Raw genomic sequence first — 21,403 nt, forward strand, 5'->3', positions numbered from 1 at the left:
CGATAGCTACACTGGGCGGAGGGGAGTCTTCGCTTCCCCTTTAAAAAAGAACTCTGGAGAAACATAAGTAACGGGAAATCGACTCAGACAACGACACCATGTGACCCCTCCCTTTCACATTGCCATCAATGAGTGACGTATCTCCCTGCGCTGCGCGCACCCGTCGCACTGTACGGGCGTGTTGGGGCCCGGGAGCGCGCTGAGTGACTGTGTTTGAGCCTAGTCGGGACCGGAGTTCACTGGAGCGGGATAGAGGATCGCGCTTGTAGTTTCGCGGATGATTTAGGTCACATGATGGCGTCATCCATGGAGGTTCTTGGTGTCCAAGCAGAAGAGGTACTGTGACACTTTTGTGGGGTTCCTCCGCGGGTTTAATGGGGCTAGGGGCGGGCTGAGAAGATAATCCTGTTGCTTGTGTATAATCCGTGGGAGGGTCTCTCTCAGATCATAACACAGTTGCCAAACCTTCTCATTCTCTAACATGTACATATAACACATTCTCTAACTGAGGGGAAACGGACAGTGTGGAGATGTTTAATGCTTGCCTTGGGAGTTGTAGTTCACTTTACAAACACTATATAGCAGACATACCTCTGACTTTACAGATACCCTAGAGGTCTCGGCAATATTGCTGCCATTGCCAGGGATTGGGGGCCATTTGTTCCCTCGCTTCTTACTGTACATCTGCCACTTAGCACAAGTATGGCAGCTTTGCATTCTGGGAGATGCTGGGAAGCTCAGTTCCAGTGGTTGTGCCTCTGGGCAGGGGTGGTACTTGTGCATTGTTAATGCCACTATCCTGGCATCTGTTGGCTAATAGGAACCAGGAAATGAACACGCTCTCCCTAACATTATACCAACAAGTTGTTGCTGAATAAACAAGGGAACCCCCATGCTGCAAATGTATTAGTCCATAGAACCAAGGCAGCATTCTGGAACTATGTTATTAGAGACTGCGGAGAAATATTTGTATACAGGAGGGACTTGGGATTTTCCAGATAAGGGGTTGTTCACCTTTGAGAGAACTTTTAGTATGATGTAGAGAGGGATATTCTGAGACAATTTGTTTTAATTTTTTATTATTTGTGTTTTTTTGAAAGTTTTTTTTTTTTTAGCTTTTTATCAAGCAGCTCTTCAATTTGCATCTTAACCAATCTGGTAACTTGGGTCCAAATTACCCCAGCAACCATGCATTTATTTGAATAAGAGGCTGGAATATGAATAGGAGAGGCCTGCATAGAAGGATCAGTAATAAAAAGTAACAATACATTTGTAGCCTTACAGAGTATTTGTATTTAGAAGGGGTCAGTGGCGCCAATTTGAAAGCTGCAAAGAGTCAGAAGAAAAAGGCAAATAACTATAAAACTATAAAAAATAATTAATGAAAAGCAAGTGAAAAGTTGCTTAGAATTGTCCGTTCTAGAACATTATAAAAGTTACCTTAAAGGTGAACCACCCCTTTAAGTTAACTTTGAGCACAATGCTAAGGGTCATGGCACACAGGCAGAAGAGGAAACTTCGGGCGACTTCGGAAAATGAATCGCTCTGTGTGCCATCCCACTGTTGATTTACATTTTAGCCGGCAGGAAGGCAGATGAGGTAGTTCGGGGAGATTAGTCGCCCCGAAGAAGAGGAGATTTGTTGCTGGGCGACAAACCCCCTGAATCTGCCTGTGTGCCCTGACCCTTAGGCAGCAGCAGTGTCGAGGCATTCTCTAATTACTGAAGAAGAATCAGGCCAGAATGAAAAACGTGTTCATTCAAGAATACAGTGTGAGGCTTCCAGCCAATATATCCGATGCCTGTATAATACTCAGGAACCATGAGTAATATACATATACAGGCGATCCGTGGGCTGCTGCCGCCTGAGGCAGCAACCCCGATGCCGCCCCCCTCTCCCGATCCGCGCTTAAAAGTTTAGCGTCGGAGCGGGTCAAAAGGGGCTGCATCGATAGCACACAAACGCGTACTGCGCTTTCTGCACTAGCAGAGCCGAATTTCCGGTTTAAAAACCGGAAATTCGGCTCTTACAGTTACAGGAGGTGGCTTTTTGCCGCCCCTTGTAACTGGCCGTTCACTGCCGCCTGAGGCAAGGTGCTCACCTATCCTCATGGCAGGAACGGCCCTGGTAATATATGTTGGGTATAATGTTCTGTTCATGTAAAATATAATTGTGTGAAGACAGCATGGAATTACATGAACATGACCAGTTAAAGGCGCAAGGTTATATGTGATTAATTATACAGGACTGTGACATAAGTGACATCACTGAAATTATAATTTTTGCTCAGTGATGTCACTTATGTCATATTACTTACAGTCGTTCCAAGGACAACAGGTTCTGGGAAGGAATGGTAATTATGTTTAATTGTTTTAGTATAGTATTAAGGCGAGGGTTGCTGCAGGCCAAAAAACAGGTTAAGAATGATAAAATTAAGGTTTTCATTTTCTACCTTATCATATTTCCCAGGATCAGCAGTGCTGTAAAGGGGCAGTCTCTTAACTGTTAGCATCTGAAACATTAAACATCTGAAACATTAGTTGATGCATTTACCTTCAGACCTACTGAGTATGCCCCCTAAACTTTATTAAAGGGATGGTTTACCTTTAAAGGGATTCTGTCATGATTTTATGATGTTTTTATTTCTAAATTACACTGTTTATACTGCAAATAATTCACTCTACAATATAAAATTTAATTCCTGAATCAGCAAGTGTATATTGGTGTGTAGGCAGCCATCTCAGGTCATTTTGCCTGGTCATGTGCTTTCAGAAAGAGCCTGCACTTTAGGATGGAACTGCTTTCTGGCAGGCTGTTGTTTCTCCTACTCAATGTTACTGACGGAGTCACAGTGGGATGTGGATTTTACTTTTGAGTGCTGTTCTTATATCTACCAGGGAGCTGTTATCTTGTGTTAGAGAGCTGCTATCTGGTTACCTTCCCATTGTTGTTAGGCCATTGGGGGGGGGGGAGGGTGTGATATCACTCCAACTTGCAGTAAAGAGTGACTGAAGTTTATCAGAGCACAAGTCACATGACTGGAGGCAGCTGGGAAACTGACAATATGTCTAGCCCATGTCAGATTTCAAAATTAAATATAAAAAAAATCTTTGCTGTTTTGAGAAACGGATTTCAGTGCAAATTTCTGCTGGAGCAGCTCTTTACGAATTATGAAGAAAAAAAAAAAAAGTTTTCCCATGACAGTATAACTTTAAGTATGTTATTGAATGGCCCATTTGAAGCAACTTTATAAAAGAGTTTTAAAGCTGAACTAATCCTTTATAGTGGAACTATAGAAAAAATTAGAATTTTCATCTCACGGAAATAAAAAAAAAAAAACTTTATAAATATGAAAGGGGTTTCTCACCTTCAAACTCTTTTTTCCCCATTCAGTTGTTTTCAGATTGTTCACCAAAACTATAGACATTTTTCAGTTGCTTTCCATTTTTCCAAATTTAAGTTTTGAAGTTTAATGTTTCAGTCTGGCAGCTCAGTGATCCTGGAGCATTCTGAACTGTTACAATTTTGCAACATTTAGTTGATACATTTCTCAGCAGCATCTCTGGAGTATTAGCAACTATTGTTTCAATTATAACAGCTGCCTTTAATGAAAACTCAGCAGGGGACAAAGCTAAGAAATTAATCAACTAAATGTATCAACTTAGAACAGTTTACAGCATTGGTGCCCCCCCCCCCCCCGATTTGCTTTTAGAAAGACAGGTAAAAATGAAACTTTAGGCTAGGGCCAGACAATTGTGGAACACTGGCCAAGAATCTGCTGCAGCATTATGCTTTTGTGGGCATCACCGCAACGTTTCAGGCCATGCAGCCTTTTATCAAGCTTGATAAAAGGCTGCATGGCCTGAAATGATGCGGTGATGCCCACAAAAGCATAAATAAAGGCAAACTATCTATCTGTGTATGTAGCAGCAACACATTTGCTTAGTGCTTTACAGACATTATACAGCATTCACTGCCTAATCCTAATGGAATCAAACTCAGCAATTTTTTATTTTGCTGTAAAATTAGAAATGCCCATTTTGTAAATACTATCCAAAGCAGGATACAGGATACAGGATAAAGCTTTACTGAAAACAATACTTATGTGTATTGTTGTGTGCCTATCCATTTTTTTGGTCGGCCTACTTTCATTGTGACTATTTCCTGCAACTGAGGCACAGTGGGCAGTGCTCTAAGGTGCAATGGAACCCAGTACACCTGTAACTGACCAAGTGTAAAGTATAGGGTTCCCTTTTTGCTGGAAATGCAAAAAATAAATAAATACAAAAACCAAACCAATTATTAGCCAGTCAAGATTTCTCACTGAATCATGTCAGAATGAAGCAATGGTATTTATCATTCAGGGTCACACTTCTTAAAGGGATACTGTCATGGGAAAAAAAATTTTTTTTCAAAATGAATCGGTCAAAATTGAATATAAAAAAATCTGTTTGCTCTTTTGAGAAATGGATTTCAGTGCAGAATTCTGCTGGAGCAGCACTATTAACTGATGTGTTTTGAAATATACATTTTTTTTCCCATGACAGTATCCCTTTAAGGACCGTACTCAGTTTGTGGAAACATGCCATGCTCAATATAGAATAATTTTTTACAATCACCTCTTCTGCACCTTTCATTCTTGAATACTCTATAATGGAGTGACTTAGCCTATACTACTCCCGACCGTATTCCTTTAATAATTACTGTGTGAAAGTGGAGGTGCACACTCCCCACACTCCCCACACTCCCCACACTTGTAACACCAATAATAGCCTTGATGCTACTTGCATGACATTTACCAAGGGTGCAATATTTGATCCTATAGCTTGTTCCTGGGGTAGACACAATATTATGGGACAACTTGGTGAAGTTGTGTCTGTGGAAAATGACTGCATTGTGTAAATAAATAAATTAATTGTGCAAAGTTTTGCACTTTTGGTACTGGTGGTAAATGGGGCCCAATGTCTATTTATGTATTTTTGTAGAAGTATTAATTCAAATTAAGAAATCATTTGAGGGACTTATGCAGTGTAGGTCAGGCAGTAAGCTCTGTGAACGATTCAGCAGGGGCATTGGAGATGTGTACCATGGGAATTGTAGGATCCTCTGTGTAACATGAGTGTGGTGTATATTATGAGTTTACTATGTAAACCACCAGGTGTGGACATACTTTCTGAAAATGTGTATATTTATTTATAGCACTGACTGCAATGTGTGCTTACTCGATATTTACACACAAGCAAAATACCATGAGTCACTTATTGTCAGTTACACCCAATGTGGGTTGTTTACATAATAGTTCTATATTTAAACAAAGCCATCCTACAATGTGTGTTTAATATTGCCGTTGGATGCTGTGAAGCATAAGGATTTGAAACCTAGAGATACTCATGCAGTGGTCACTGATAATTGGGATATTTGAACTGTGCCTGTATTGGGAGGGTATAATACAGTGTTTGGATTTGGTGATTTTGCAGTTCTCTGCAGGCACTGGAGGGTGGTACTGTGCACAAGAATTACAGGGGCCTCTGTTAAATCTAATATGTAAGCAGGTGTGTGTGTTAATACCGGCAATATTTAATACCGAGATATAAATGTAAAACAAGTAAATAGATGGGCTGTGCTATACAATTTAACTGAGGTGTGGGTATTTCTTATATAGCATAGACAGTAGTGAAGAACTTGCGCAATGTGTGATATGGAGTTGTAACATGAATATTAGAAGCAGTGTAATCAATGCTGTTTAGGATGTGGGCACTGGGAGGTGTTTACTTATAACATTTTATTTATGTATGTATATTTTATATTTTTTATTTAAATATCACTACTGGAATACACAGCATTGTATATTCAAACAATGCAATTATACAACACATGTAAATTCAAAGGGATTGTTCACCTTCAAACCTTTTTTCAATTCAGTTGGTTTCAGATAGTTCACCAGAAATAACTCTGTTAATGATGTGGCGATATATATCATCACCGTGCAATGAATTGCAACAAGGTAAACAAATCCCTTGGACATAAAATGGGAAAGTGCTTTTTATGCTTAACTGCTGTTGCTAGGAAGATATTGGATATAATGTTGCAAAATCCGTGTGTATTTACTGGTGGTGCTCAATCTGGGAACCTTGCTGCAAACCTTGGTTTCCTTTATACATTTAAAAGTAGAGAATCAGATGGCACACACTCGGGCAGTCGTGCTAAATAATCAAAGTTTATTGAAATCTACACACAACGTTTCAGAGGTACACTTGAGAGCACTTGAGAAAGGAGGTTGTACCTCCGAAATGTTGTGTGTAGATCTCAATAAACTTTGATTATTTAGCACGACTGCCTGAGTGTGTGCCATCTGATTCTCTACTTTTGAATGTTGCTAGGAAGAGCCTGTCTTGCTACCTTTGCTTTTTTCCGTTTCAACTTTTCAATAAAACTGTAATTCTATTAAAGGATTTATTTGCATTTTGCTTTAAATTATTTCTTTTCAATATTAACAGGAAGGTGTACGCATTTTACGTGTGAAAGTTATAGCTGGCATTGGACTAGCAAAGAAAGATATTTTAGGGGCAAGGTAAGAGAAGAAAATGAAAACATCATATATTTTTTTTTATTTCTGTAAGCAAAGCTTCTGTGAACTATGTGTGTTTTAGCAGCAGGATATAGCCAATACTGAGGATTGCCTCTGCTCACATGTAGTGTCTTAGCAAAGCCGATTATCACTATTTTCTATTTTGTAGCCATGACAAGTAGCTGCTACTAGTAGCTCTGTGTGTAAAACTTGTGCAACTCTGGGTAGATTTTGATCAGAATGATTGAAATTTCCTAATCGATTTTCTTCTCTGTTTATTTGGACCCTGCATTTTTGAAATCACTTTAGTAGGTCCAGACTGTGAGTCAAACAAGGCCCTTACATTTCATGTACACAAAAGCCCAAATAGCCCCCACAGACCCAATAAATAGTGACTATCGCATCTTACAGCAGCCCCTCTGGCATTTGCCAAAACTCACAGATTACCAGTCCGGGCTTGAACTTTGGGAATTTTGGCAGCTGTGATAAGAAGCCAGCTACAGTCCTTTATAAATGAATATAATTCTGTATTAACACAGACAAGGGTAATAAAATGTAACTTTGAATTATAATGTTGAGCTCTTTTTTTCCAGTGATCCTTATGTGAAACTGACTGTGTATGACCCAGCAGATGGGATCCTATCAAGTGTTCAAACAAAAACTGTTAGAAAGGTAAAAGCACTATATTATTATGTATTTATAGAGCACCAGAATATTCAGCAGCATTGAACAATATATGGATGTATACAGATACATACTATAACTGATACAAGTGGTAAAAAGGTACTAATACATTTTCTTTTAATTAGAAATACTTTTTACTAATATTTTAAAAAAAAATACATATGCTTTTGACTACAGGGGACTATAAGAAGAGTGCTTATCCATCATGTTGTGTTTTTTCAATGTCCATCTTTCACATCCATTAAAGCAGTAACAGAAAATGCCATATGCTGCATAATTCTGATCTTTGTGTTTAGAGATACAATACAGTCATATGAAAAAGTTTGGGAACCCCTCTCAGCCTGCATAATAATTTACTCCACTTTCAACAAAAATGATAACAGTGGTATATCTTTCATTTCCCAGGGACATGGGGTATTTTCTGAATAAAGATTTTTAGTGAATCGGTATTTAGTTGTATGAAATGAAATCAAATGTGAAAAACTGGCTGTGCAAAAATGTGGGTACCCGTGTAATTTTCTTAATGCATGTAACTGCTCAATACTGATTACCGGCAACACCAATTGGTTGGATTAGTTTGTTAAGCTTTGAACTTCATAGGCAGGTGTGTCCAATCATGAGAAAAGGTATTTTAGGTGGCCAATTGCAAGTTGTGCTTCTGTTTGATTCTCCTCTGTAGAGTGACAGCATGGGATCCTCAAAGCAACTCTCAAAAGATCTGAAAACAAAAATTGTTCAGTATCATGGTTTAAGGGAAGGCTACAAAAAGCTATCTCCGAGGTTTAAACGGCCAGTTTCAACTGTAAGGAATGTAATCAGGAAATGGAAGGCCACAGGCACAGTTGTTGTAAAACCCAGGTCTGGCAGGCCAAGAAAAATACAGGAGCGGCATATGCGGAGGATTGTGAGAATGGTTACAGACAACCCAAAGATCACCCCCAAAAACCTGCAAGAACATCTTGCTGCAGATGGTGTATCTGTACATCATTCTACAATTCAGTGCAATTTGCACAAAGAACATCTGTATGGAAGGTTGATGAGAATGAAGCCCTTTCTGTACTCACGCCACAAACAGAGTTGCTTGTTGTATGCAAAAGCTCATTTAGGCAAGCCACAGTCATTTTGGAATAAAGTGCTTTGGACTGATGAGACAATTTAGTTATTTGGTCATAACAAAAAGTGATTTGCATGTTGGAAGAAGAACACTGCATTCCAAGAAAAACACCTGCTACCTACTGTCAAATTTGGTGGAGGTTCCATCATGCTGTGGGGCTGTGTGGCTAGTTCAGGGACTGGGGCCCTTGTTAAAGTCGAGGGTCAAATGAATTCAACCCAATATCAACAAATTCTTCAGGATATGTTCAAGCATCAGTCACAAAGTTAAAGTTACACAGGGGTCAGATATTCCAAAAAGACAATGACCCTAAACACACTTCGAAATCTACAAAGGCATTTGTGCAGAGGGAGAAGTACAATATTCTGGAATGGCCATCATAGTCCATCGACTTGAATATCGTGGAAAATCTATGGGATGATTTGAAGCAGGCTGTTCATGCTCTGCAGCCATCAAATTTAACTGAACTGGAGAGATTTTGTATGGACAAATGGTCAAAATACCGCCATCCTAAATAAAGGCACTCATCAAAGGCTATAGGAGGCGTCTAGAGGCTGTTGTATTTGCAAGGCTCAACTAAGTATTGATGTAATATCTCTGCTGTGGTGCCCAAATTTATGTACCTGTCTAATTTTGTTATGATGCATATTGCACATTTTCTGTTAATCCAATAAACTTTATGTCACTGCTTAAATACTACTTTCCATAAGGCATGTTATATATTAAAAGGAAGTTGCTAATTTGAAAGCTCAGGCAATGATAAACAAAACTCCAAAGAATTAAGAGGGGTTCCCAACTTTTTCATATGACTGTACATTATTTTATCTTGAGATCTTGGGAGTATAGGAGCTGATTCTTGACCTGCATTTTTTCACAGGCCATGATCAGCCCTTATCTGGAATTAGCCTAAGGTTTTTTCATGCATAGACTAAAAACAACAGCAACTTATATTTGGCCTTCACTTTGATTAGGGTTAGAATAGAATAGTGATACTACTGGTTTCTGTTTATCCTCATACCACTGTTTCTTTCTCATTTTCCAGACTCTGAATCCTAAATGGAATGAGGAAATACTATTCAGAGTAAGTATTTACTGAAGGCTGTGTAACAAGCCATCCTTGCCCTGTGGTTGTTACTTAGGATGTTAGGATGTTTTTAGGATGTTGAAATGCAATGCAATTATAGTATTTCCAAAGTATAGACATATGGGTTGAACTCGCATATAAAACAAAGTCCAAGCTGGTGCACTTCACAAAAAAAGCTATTAAATGCCTGGGTAAAAACTTGCATATACTGTGTGAAAAGAGACCACACTCACAGGACTGTCATGAAAAATAAACCACAGCCCTTGTGGTGTTTTTTCATGACAGTCCTGTGAGTGCGGTATCTTTTCACAGAAAATATATATATATAAAAAAAATTGCCCAATAAAAGAAAACACAATTCGAAGCAACTTTCCAATATACATTTATTAAAAATGTTTAGTGCTTTTACAGTTATTTGTAAAAACAGTTGCTATTGAAAGCAGCTTTTGCTCAACTCGTAACAATGTTGCAAAAGTCTTGGTTCCCCAGCAAAGACAGGTAGGTCTGTTAATAAGCTGTCTGAGCCATCAGGGCAATGAACATAAAGGGACAGATAATCACTGCTTTCAATAGCAATAATATACAAATAACTTAAAAACCATAGAACATGTATAATGAATGTACAGTATATTGCAAAGTTGCTTGGAATTATGTTTTCTTTTATTAGGCAAAACATAATTTTTCAGGTTGAAATTTCCTTTAAATACTTGAATTTCTATTTAGTCATCACTTGACACAAATGGAAATTGGTGTGCTGGTCCTTGGTGTGTGTGTATGTATGTGCATGTGTGTGTGTATCTATCTATGTATATATATATATATATATATATATATATATATATATATATATATATATATATATATATATATATATATATATATATATATATATATTTATTTGTATGTGTAGTAAAAAAAAATACTTTGACACTTCTGACTGCATGAAAATAGAATCACAGCACCATCCAAAGCGTATTTTTTCTTAAAAAGCCTTTATTGCATTCTCTGGCTTGGATCTCGAATAAACAACGTTTCAGGCCTATGTGGCCCTTTGTCAAGTTAACAAATTACTGCTGATTGCACAGTTTTATACTCACATATTAGATCGCCCTCTAGGGGCCAACAACCAAAATTGATTGATACAAAAAAAGAGAGACATAAAGGCAACATTGTCAGATACATTATAGCATATGGAAAAGTATCCACTTATTTCCTGTAGATTCTATTCTTCCTGTAAAGGATTTAATTCTCATAGTATGGTATCTGCAAGACAATAAAAATGACCAATGTTTGTGGACAAAATGATTTAATACTAATATTAAAAACAATCATTAAAATACTATCGGTATATGGGATGTAAGTCATATTCGCGATTAAGGCCATGGGGTTCCAGTGTTTCCAGACGACGTATCCATTGTGCTTCCTTTTTTAGCAACATTTTAACGCGGTCACCGCCGCGCCAAAGTTTTGGAATATTGTCAATTATCTGAAATTTTAATTGCTGGACCCCATGACCCTTCTCAGCGAAATGACTAGAAACCGCTTGATCTAGTTTTTTTAGTTTCACTGCCGATTTGTGTTCCCGTATTCTGTCTTTTATGGCACGAGTTGTCTGCCCTACATAAAGTCGACCACATGGGCACTTGATTGCATAAATTGCAAATGTGGTATTACATGTATAAAAACCATGGATCTTTATCGGGGTGCCTTTTCGGGGATGATGTACCACATCACCTTTAAGAACATTCGAGCAACAGTTACACGACAGGCAAGGGAAGGTGCCCATATTTCTAGGGCGCAAAACCCGTTCTTCCCTTGAACATCCTCCCAAGTCTGATTTTACTAATGTAGATCCTATGGTATTGTTCCTTTTATATGACATAAGTGGCATGTTTTGGAAAAATTCTACCTCAGGGACCCCATCTCTCAATATGCCCCAATGTTTTCGTATGATTTTAGCTACCTCTTGGCTCACTGTATTAAATTTCGAAACAAAGGGGATACGCTTGAGTTCCCCCTTGTTCTCACATTGGAGACTTGCATGTGAGGCTTCGATTCCCTCACGTTGTTTTTTGAGGAGCCCTGGGGGATAACCTCTATATATATATATATATATATATATATATATATATATATATATTTATTTGTATGTGTAGTAAAAAAAAATACTTTGACACTTCTGACTGCATGGAAAAGTGTGACATGGTCTTTTTAATCAATTAGTCACAATGCGTGTTTGGTCACTTTTATATTATGTATGTACTGGATGTTCATACTAAGGTCATTTTGCTTCCTTTATGTCATGTTTTTTTCTCTACTTTTCCCAATAGGTATATCCGCAAAAGCACAGACTTCTCTTTGAAGTATTTGATGAAAATCGTCTGGTAAGTGAGTGTAACCACTGATAGCTTGATTGGCATCTGTAGAGGTTTACATTGAAGGGCTGATTTATTAGGGTTCAAGTTGTGTTTTCCACGAAAAAATTTAGTTTTTGAGTTGTATTTTTTGGGCATAACTCACATTTTAAGGTTAAAAAAACCTAAAAAAAAAAACCTAGAATTTTTGAAATTTATTATGCCCCGACCCAGGAAATAGCTTGAATCCGAAAATACACCACCTAAAACCTGTCAAGGTCATGTAGGAGTCAATGGCAGAAGTCTTTTGAATCATTTGAAAATGTTAACAGCCTGCTTGATGCTGAGCTTTTTCTGAGGGTTTTGCAAAAAAAACTCAAATGATTCGAGCAATTTGAGGGTTTTTTTTGCTGAAAACTCAATTAATTTGAATTCTTCAGGACTCGAACTCGCAGAATCGCGTTTTTCACATTCAAGTTTTTTCTTAGGTAACATACCATTCAAGTTGCAAGTTCATTCAAGGTATAAAAACTCTAACATTCGACCTTTGATAAATAACCCCCTGAATGTCATAGTGTTATTGCATTTGATATTTTGAATTACTATAGGAATATTAGTGATGATGTTTGAAGTCCAGGAACAGCTAGGTGACTTTTTTTTTAATCATCAGTAGTAAGTCACCCAACCTAATCAGTAGTCCCCGAGTTATGTAATCTGGAGTGGGCTTGTAGCAGCTTTCCAGAGGTGCCACCTGTTGGTGGGAAGTGGGTAAGAACTCCATCACTTTGATTAACTGTTGCTGACAATGCTGTTCTCGGATGGTAACTGTGACATAAGTGGACCAGAATGCTACATTGGAATCTTGATTAACGATCGCATTAAACTGGAAATCAAATAGGGGGCCAACAATAAGAGAATGGGAAGGCATGATAAATAAAACTTGCACTGTATTAGCTCACGTACATAAGGAGAGGCTGCCCTCAAAAATTTGATAATGTCTGGGCACTCAGGATTGACTTTGCCCCCTCAAGATCCCTGAACCCAACCTGAAACACAGCACATGACCTAATAGGTTTCCAATAACTTTCCTGTGTACCCACCCAGAAGGGCAGACCCTGACCTGCTGCTAGACATTTTATGAGTATACCTATTACACCCTGGATTGTATAAGGGCACCTCGGCATAACTAAGATGCCCCAGTTTATAAACAATGGGCAAATCTGCACCAGTGCAGTTACCAACGGCAATAAGTCAAATGTTTGCTTTCATTGTTTAACCTGCAGCTGCCTCTAAAAAAATAAAGTCACTGATTGATTGCTATGGGTTATTGCCCAAGTGCACATTTGCCTAGTGTTTATAAATGAGCCCCCCTGTGTTTTAGTTAATTACCGTTTTCATTCAATGTAAAATTAAGCATCCTGTATAAAGGGCATGCAATCAATCAGTGGCTTTATTTTTTTTATCCTATGGGGGAGTAAAACCAGAGCTTGCAAACAGTCTGCCAGAATCATATATTTCTCTATTCAATTTCCTGGGATATTTAAGGTCATATTCATCAGGGGTTAAAGTGAAAGTTACCCTTAATATGCTCCTAAGGTTCCTACAAAAAATATGACAGAATTTCAGGTAATTCAGGCAGGGTCCCACATAACAAAACTCGACAGCGTTTGTTGATAACTCCTGCGTTTTAGCAAACCTTTACCTCACATATTTACTTTAATAGAACAATATGGACACATTTCAGGTTATTGTATGAATATATAAAAATGAATTACTATGCAGTTTGGCCCAGAGGGCACACCAAAATGGAGTGCAAAATATAACTTTAACTAGGTCGCCTAGACATACAAATAACAAAATATCCTACCACAATATCACAAAATGCATAGAAACTACACAATGACACCAAAAAATGGCAATCTTACAGCCTGTCTTTTATGGGTAGAGCGAACCTACTGAACGTTGTTGCCTTTCCCAAGCTGCTATTTAAACTACAAAATGCACCAGTATTGATAGACATCACCTATACTGAGAAACACGTTCAGAGAAAAAACACTGGGTCTCATTTATCAACACTGGGCAAATTTGCCCATGGGTGGTTACCTAAAGCAACCAATCAGTGATAAGCTTTTTAAAGCCAGCTGCAAGTAGAACAATGAATGCAGCAATTTGATTGGTTGCCATGGGTTACTGCCCATGGGCAAATTTGCCGAGTGCTGATAAATGACCCCCACTGTCTTTAGAGAATTTATATGGAATTTAAAAAAAAAAAAAATTCGACTTGGAACTACAAGTTGGATGACATTTCCCTAATATCAAACAGTAAAACTTTTTACAATTTAAGTTAGACACTTGAGAGACTGGATAAACACTGAAAATAAATCTATACAAATATCATTCAATAACAACAGTTCCTCCCCCATACTTTTCTACTATACCTACTCCACTAACAAAAGCAAGAACTGTCGGAGAAAATTACTCTCATTTTCTAAGGGTGTGTTTGCCTTTTACAAGCCCAGACATATGCTAGCAGGACACCTCGTCTTATCTCACAGGTGAATATCAATTTCAAAAAGAAAACATAGGCTAATGGTCTCAAAGATTTCTCTTGCCGAACGACCGATTTTAGCGAAGTCCGACCAATCCTTCAAAATTATTGTGCGGTTAGTGTGATTCGAACCATCGTACATTTTACGATTTTTCGGCCGACATCTGTCAGAAAATTGATCGGCCAGGTTAAAAAATCTTTATCGGTCCCAGTGCAATCTATCTATGTCTGCAGGGAAAAGCAGGCAGCTACGCTTTGTTTTCCTGGCAAATTGGTCTTTTTAGTTGATGGACAATTCATACAATCGTTTCGAGATAATCGTGGTCTCACGATGACGATCAGATCTTTTAAACATCTTTACATCTATGGCCAGATCGCTGCCCCAAATGTCCGGGTGCTGACTAAGGGCAGAGACAGACGGTCAGATTTGGGGAGATTAGTCGCCTAATCTGACTGTGTGTCTCTGCCCTTAATGCACATTCTGTGGAATGACCCAGGTGCAAAATTATGTAACTATATACTTAGGGGCTGAGCTATAGCTTTAAGTCAAGTATTTATTAAGCTAGAAAACCATGAATGTAAAACTTTGGGATTTAAAAGCTTGCATACTGATGTAGAAGTCAAAGGGTGATGTCCTAGGCAAAGTAAAACTATTTATTTAATTAGAGTTTTTTTGGAGCTTTTAAATTCACAAAGTTTTTTTCAGTGATTTTATTTGTTTTTTATATTCAGATTTTTTGATAAATAAGGTAACTTTTAAAGGTAATTCGAAAATTCAACAAATATGTCCCTTATTATCAACATCAAAGTTACAAGAGTTGTCTAAAATTATCAAGAAGAGCGCACCCATTTTTTTCAAATTATTTTATATTTGAGCAATTAAACAAGGCATACAAATTCTGGGGAGGGTTTCTTATCTAGAGACATATTTTGGTATTAAAAATTTTTACTGTTACATTTTTCTTTATTTTGTTTTTAATTTGTTCTTGTATAACTGGTGAAAATATCTCCTACATCACAAAACAATGCAACAATATAACGATCATGTTAATCGATCAAAAGGTACTGACACAAGTAATGTAACTTACATAGAAGCTTGCGTAAGTTACTTGTCAAGCAATGGCAATGCAAAGAAGCTTAAAGGGGGCCAGTCACCCAAAAAAAATATTCAAAATACTATTTTATTACATTAGTCAAACAAAATGAACTTTTATTACACTATATAAATTATTTGAATCTTGTTTCCTTCAGTCTGGGAATTCATAATTATTGCAAGCAGACAGGAGCCATTTTGTGGACACTGTTATGAAGGCAAGCCTTGCATCATCTCAAAATCTTGTTTGTGCACAAGAATGGGGGGCCCTAAGTGTCCATCCCCATGCCCTGGTTACACAATTAAACTGTGAAGAGAACAGGGGAATGTGTGGAGAGCAGTGACATCTAGGAAGTGCTGAATGGAAAGTGAAAGTAATTGTTTGCCCTACCCAAGAGGAGTGGCAGACCACATTTGATTGACAGCTGAGATTTTTCAATGAGCTTACAACAGCTATGAATGCTTTTATAAAAAATAAAAATTGGATTTCATGTTCAATTTGAAAAGGATTTTTATTATACAGATTTTTGTGTCTGAGTGACAGGTCCATTTTAACAGGTGCAGCAGGGGCAAACTCCACTGACCACCAATTTCATATCTACCACTAGCAGGGAGCATTTTTAGCAATGCAGGTGTCAGGAAGCTGGCAAACTAAAAGCATGTCTAGCCTAATGTCAGATTTCAAAATTAATTATAAAACAATCTGTCTGCTCTTTTGAAAAACATATTTCAGTGCAGGATTCTGCTGGAGTAGCACTATTAACGGATGCATTCCTGTGACAGAATTCCTTTAATTACTTACTGAATTATATGAATGTATCCTATATTAACTTTTCAGCAGTAGAATAACTAGTTATTGGGCCCCACAGTAAGATCTTTGTGTCCCATAGACTGATGGGTTACTTAGGTAACTCATGTATCAACCAATAACAGGGCAAAGCAGTGTGACAGGGGCAGGTAGATGCGTAGGGTTTAACTTAGGTCAAACTCCACAGACCCCCAATGAATGAAAAAACTAAATAAATTCCATTGCCCCAAAATTAACTAACTTAGCATATCAGTTACGCTATTTATATGAACTATTACTGACTAGTTATGGGGCGCCACAGCAAGATCATTGGGCCCTTAAACTTTGGAAACAAGACATTTTCCATGAACTTTTTTTTTAAAAGGATTTTTCATGTATTGCAGCTACTTAACAGTCCCACTAATTGCTAAAAATTAAATTCACTATTATTCTTGAAAAAAGAAAATAACTTTTCTTTGGTGGAGTACCTCATTAAAAAAACAACTGAAAGAGAAACAAAATATACAGGGCAACATATAGTTGTGTGTATGTATGTCTGCATGTTTTGTATATATCTATGAATATTTAAAAAATAAAGGGAAAACAGATGTATATATTTCCTTAGAAATCTGGCATAAACATTGGTTTGTTTGAATTAAAATCTTATGATCACATTAGTGGAATGATGAGGTTAAAGATTACTATCCCTTTACAACATCAAACATTGCTTTAGAAATATGCCTTTGTTAAATATGATGCCCTGCAGTGTTTCCTGGCAGACGTACTAACCCCAGACCCAGTGGTTTACGTGCTGTGACATCAATATGTATATCGGTGCTCAAAGGGAAAAAAAAAGCAGAAATAGCAGCTGTAATGGACTCAGCACTGTGGCACTCTGCCTATGATAATGAAGAAATTAGGAATACCAAGCAGTGTTTAGCTGCAAATATTACATATTTATCCCTGTATTATCTGATTTTCTATAGAAAGAAATAATTTCTTTCCCATTCACACATCTGCAGGTAATCCCTTTGTCCTATGCTGTGTATCGCCACATAAAAAAATCACAGCATAGCTATAAAAAAAAAGACAAGAGGAAACATATACTTTACCAAGGCCCAACCATGGGGCAAATTTACTAATCTTCGAAAATTCGCCAGCGAGGGCTTCACTCCCATCGCAACACTTCGCCAGGCGTAGATTCGCCAGGACAACGCAAATTCAAAGGCGTAGATTCGCCGTGAAACGCAAATTCACTAAAATCCGAAGTTGCGTCCAGGATGCCAAACGCTGGCGAAGTTGCGCTAGCGTTACTGAGGCAAGCAAAGTGAAGTTGCGCTAGTGTTGCCTCATTTGCATACAGCGGGAAGTTAAAGTTCAATGGATGTATATGTTGCGGCAAATACATTACACTACACTAGCCCAGGAAACATTAATAAAAGAAAACAGCCCTACACATGAGCCCAGTGTATAGTTTATGTGCCATATGTTAGGAAATGTAGGGGGGAAGCCGGATAACCCCAAAAAAAATGTACGATCTTTTGCAGCCTATCACCCTGAAAAAAGAAAAGACGCTAGCGTTTTCAACTTTTTTTTTGAGGAACTCCTATCTACTCTATTGAACTTCGCCTGGTCTAAGGTGGCGAAGGCAAGTCTGGCGCAAGAGGTAACGTTCAGTAATATCTGCATCTTAGTGAATTTGCAGCGACCGTTAGTAAATCGCGAAGTTCTGAAATGACGTAACGCTGGCGAATTTTCACCAGCGTTAGTCACTTCGCCCTTCAGTAAATTTGCCCCCTTTCTATGTGAGAGCAGTAGATGCATGCACAGAAGTAGCGTACAGAGCGGGAAGATGCAGCTACAGGTTGGGTGCAGGTCCTTCAATGGCAACATTTTGTGGGTTAGGGTCAGGTGCAGCTTGAGGTTGTGCGGGTTGGGGTCAGTTGTGGGATGAGTTTTTCCTGACCCACACATCACTAACACATAGATTATATATAATTACATTGTGAGCTTTCAAACTCCAGTCTATGGGGTTCTATGGGGTTGTTTTCACAGGCATCTTTCACAGGTGTTCTGGCATGCTCCAGATGTACTTCAAGCCAAACCCTATGGGTCTGTAGGGTACCTTGTGGAAACTACAGCAAGATCTGGAATCATTCCACCAGGCAAATTTATTCTCTACTACATTCATTTCCTCTTTCAAAGACTGAGATAAAACCAGATTTTATGTGTTTAAAATGGCCTTTTTCTACAAAAAGTATTTATCCAATGACGTTGTTTTAATTAACTAGGCCTTATTTCGATTTAAGGAATTCCTATCCAGACATTTACTATTATTTTTTATCCAACATTCTCCAACAAAGATAGTTTTAGTTCAACCACTAGGTGCCGCCACAAGATAGTTGTGAGTGACCGTTTGCTTCTAAAACCCACATTCTGATATTTAAACATATTTGTTTTTAATACTCACCGCATTGACATTTTTTAAAGTATTTTGCATTATGTACGATTATTTAAATGGCATGTACCATTTCCTGTTGTCACTTATAATTAATGTTTTCAGATACACGGACACACTTGTGTTCTAAATTGTTATGCTGTTTAAATTAAACTAGCTACTGTACATATACGTTTATTAGTTTAGGCACAGTCCATTTATTTGTTGTGTTCTAAAAATTAAAAAAAAAAAAAAAAAAAAGCAATTCCCAGCTTTAAGTGAATATATTAATTTGAAGACAAATTGAAGCTGAAAATGCCACCATAATAATAAAAGTATTTTCTTTAATAAATGAAAAATATAATAAGCACTCATTTCCTGCAGATGATATAGCAGTTTACATGTGTGGACGGGCTTTAGAAATGAAATCCCAATGCTGATATTTGATTATGTGGACCGTCATTCCTTGAAACTTCCTGTAACTTTATATCTATGGGTAAAAATATTAGAGGCTGTGAATTGCTTAGGAACACTTAGACATACCGATTCAAATAGGGAAAGTGTTAAGCCTGATCAGGTACAGCAAGAAAAAGATGTTAGGTTTGTAATGCAAGAGGTCTGTTGATCTTGGGCAGGACTCATTCATGCAAATATGGGAAAGTAGAACTGAAACACGCTTGGCAGTGTTTCAACCAGTATGCTGCAGTAAAGCTGAGCTTAAAGGTCGCTGGAAATCAACTGCTTGGAAAGTGAATGCAGTTGAAATAGAAGCTATCCAAGACGGTGCAGAGCTAGGATCCCAGGAAAATGTTTGTTTTATGACGTGCTTTGCTGTACCCTCTTGCTTACACTGCCTCTTGTTGACTGGGACACATTCAGCGTGTTTTCTACCATCTATTTTAAATGCTCTACTGCTGCTTTTGGTTTACATTTGGAGAAAGACAGCACTCTGTATTAAAACCCATAATATGTTCAGAAACAACAAATGGCTCGACGGTTAAGACTTCACTTTGCAACTCGGAGAAGCAACACTGACCCCTTATCAGAAAGCTCTGGACATGGCTTGGATAGTAATATTCATATGTGCTTTAAAGGACTCTCTCCAACTACTGCACCCAGTGTGATCCAAATGAGGCTGTCTCCGAGGCAAACCATACAGAAGTCTTCTTCTTCAGAAATTATTCCTCTACATCAAGGTCATTCTGTTTCTCCAGCATGCAAAAAAAGTTCGTCAGTGCAGATTTCTTTGCAGCCAAGCAGGAATAGCAGATGTCATCAATCTGGCAACACTGCGCCTGCTATGGAAGATATTTGCGTAGTCGGTGCTTACAAGGATGGAATTAATTCTAGTTTTACTATGAGCAGGAATTATAATGGTCAACCAGCTGTTAATGACAACTGCATCAGTACTGGTACCTCAGCTGGCAGTTTATTTAGCATTTCTGCAAGTGACAACGGATCTTATAGTAGCAACAGCAGTGACTATGGTTCCTGTGCAAGTACTGCAAGTGATGCTGGCTCATGTGCTAACAGTATATTAAGTGACTGTAGTAGCTGTACTTATTCTTTAAGTGACAGCACTTACTTAAATGCATTACCCAATGATAATGTCTTATTCATGAACCCAGAAGAAACTAGTGAGTTTTTCAGAAGTAAATTGGAAGAGCCTTTGCCTATAAACAAGTGCAACTTCCATTTTGACCACCTGGATCACACAGAAAAAGAGAAGGTAAAACTTCCTGCAAGGAAGAAAACAAAAATTCCATTAAGACGCTGCTCTTCATTAGTTATTTTCCCCAGAAGTCCTTCTGACACTCCACCAACATCTCCAACTAGTCTAGTCCCTCCAACAAGCAGGAGCTCCTATCAAACCTCTTATCAGCTTATGCTTTCTTCTAATGATTTTACACAAAAAGAGGAGCAAGCAGCTTCCAAGGGGTCCCTTTCAACAGCAGTCAATGGGGTTCGGCTTTCCAAAAATACCTGCAATGTTGGTGAGGTTAGAGATATTAAGCCACTTTACTTGAATGACAGAGATGATGGACTGGTTTCACAGAGTCTAGAGAAAGTTAGAAAAGATGGACCTTCTTCTGTATCTGATTCCAGTGATTCTCGACAGATTCCAGTGCCAAATATTTACAATTCTGTTGCTGAACACAGCAAACTGCACGAGGATAAACCTCAGCTGAACTCAGATGCACAGCATTGTCGACTGTTGCGCAGCACATCCGCATATTCTCCCTCCAATAAAACTGTGGAATGCCAGATGGGGAGAAGCTCAGAGCAGGGATACAAAAATATTCACAAATGCCAATTAAGTCATGTTTTTCAAAGAAGTGTGTCTGAAGGGCCTCCACAAAAACGGTCCTCTGCATCCAGCCTTAAATGTAAATATCCTAAATCAGGGTCCTCTTATTTGCATATACAATTTGCACCTGGATATGAAAGCAGGATTAGTAGCTATAAAAAACAATACTTAAGAAGCCCCACAATAGAACTGCCTGGTAAGCCTTCTGTGAAATTACTCAAGGTAAGTTTCTTTAGCAAATTAAATTAGTCTGCCTTATAAAAATTAATGTTTTTGCTGTTACTTTTTTACTTGTTATCCTTTTTTTAAAAAAAAAATTATATAGCACACATTTTTATTGTTTTATTTCATCCCCTGCTCCAGAAAGGACTTTTTGGAAGCTAAATGTAATTTTTGGGGGAAGGAAACAAGTTCAGGATGCTTTTT

At 38.0% G+C, this 21,403-nt stretch overlaps 1 protein-coding gene across 4 annotated transcripts in view; it reads left to right on the plus strand.

Annotated features, from left to right (window-relative positions):
• Nucleotides 1-21,403, plus strand: part of nedd4.L (NEDD4 E3 ubiquitin protein ligase L homeolog) — a 70,603-nt gene continuing 49,200 nt past the window's right edge. For 3 of the 4 annotated variants that reach the window (XM_041586770.1, XM_041586771.1, XM_041586772.1), the window contains exon 1: nucleotides 17,951-21,199. In XM_041586770.1, the coding sequence (XP_041442704.1) occupies nucleotides 19,655-21,199 (1,545 nt within the window). In that variant the 5' untranslated portion in view covers nucleotides 17,951-19,654. Of the gene's footprint in view, nucleotides 337-6,497; nucleotides 6,572-7,161; nucleotides 7,241-9,408; nucleotides 9,448-11,780; nucleotides 11,835-17,950; nucleotides 21,200-21,403 lie in introns of those variants that run through there. The other variant, XM_018253050.2, reaches the window with a different exon arrangement.

The sequence above is a fragment of the Xenopus laevis genome, chromosome 3L, assembly GCF_017654675.1.
Source record: "Xenopus laevis strain J_2021 chromosome 3L, Xenopus_laevis_v10.1, whole genome shotgun sequence".
Lineage (NCBI taxonomy): Eukaryota > Metazoa > Chordata > Amphibia > Anura > Pipidae > Xenopus > Xenopus laevis.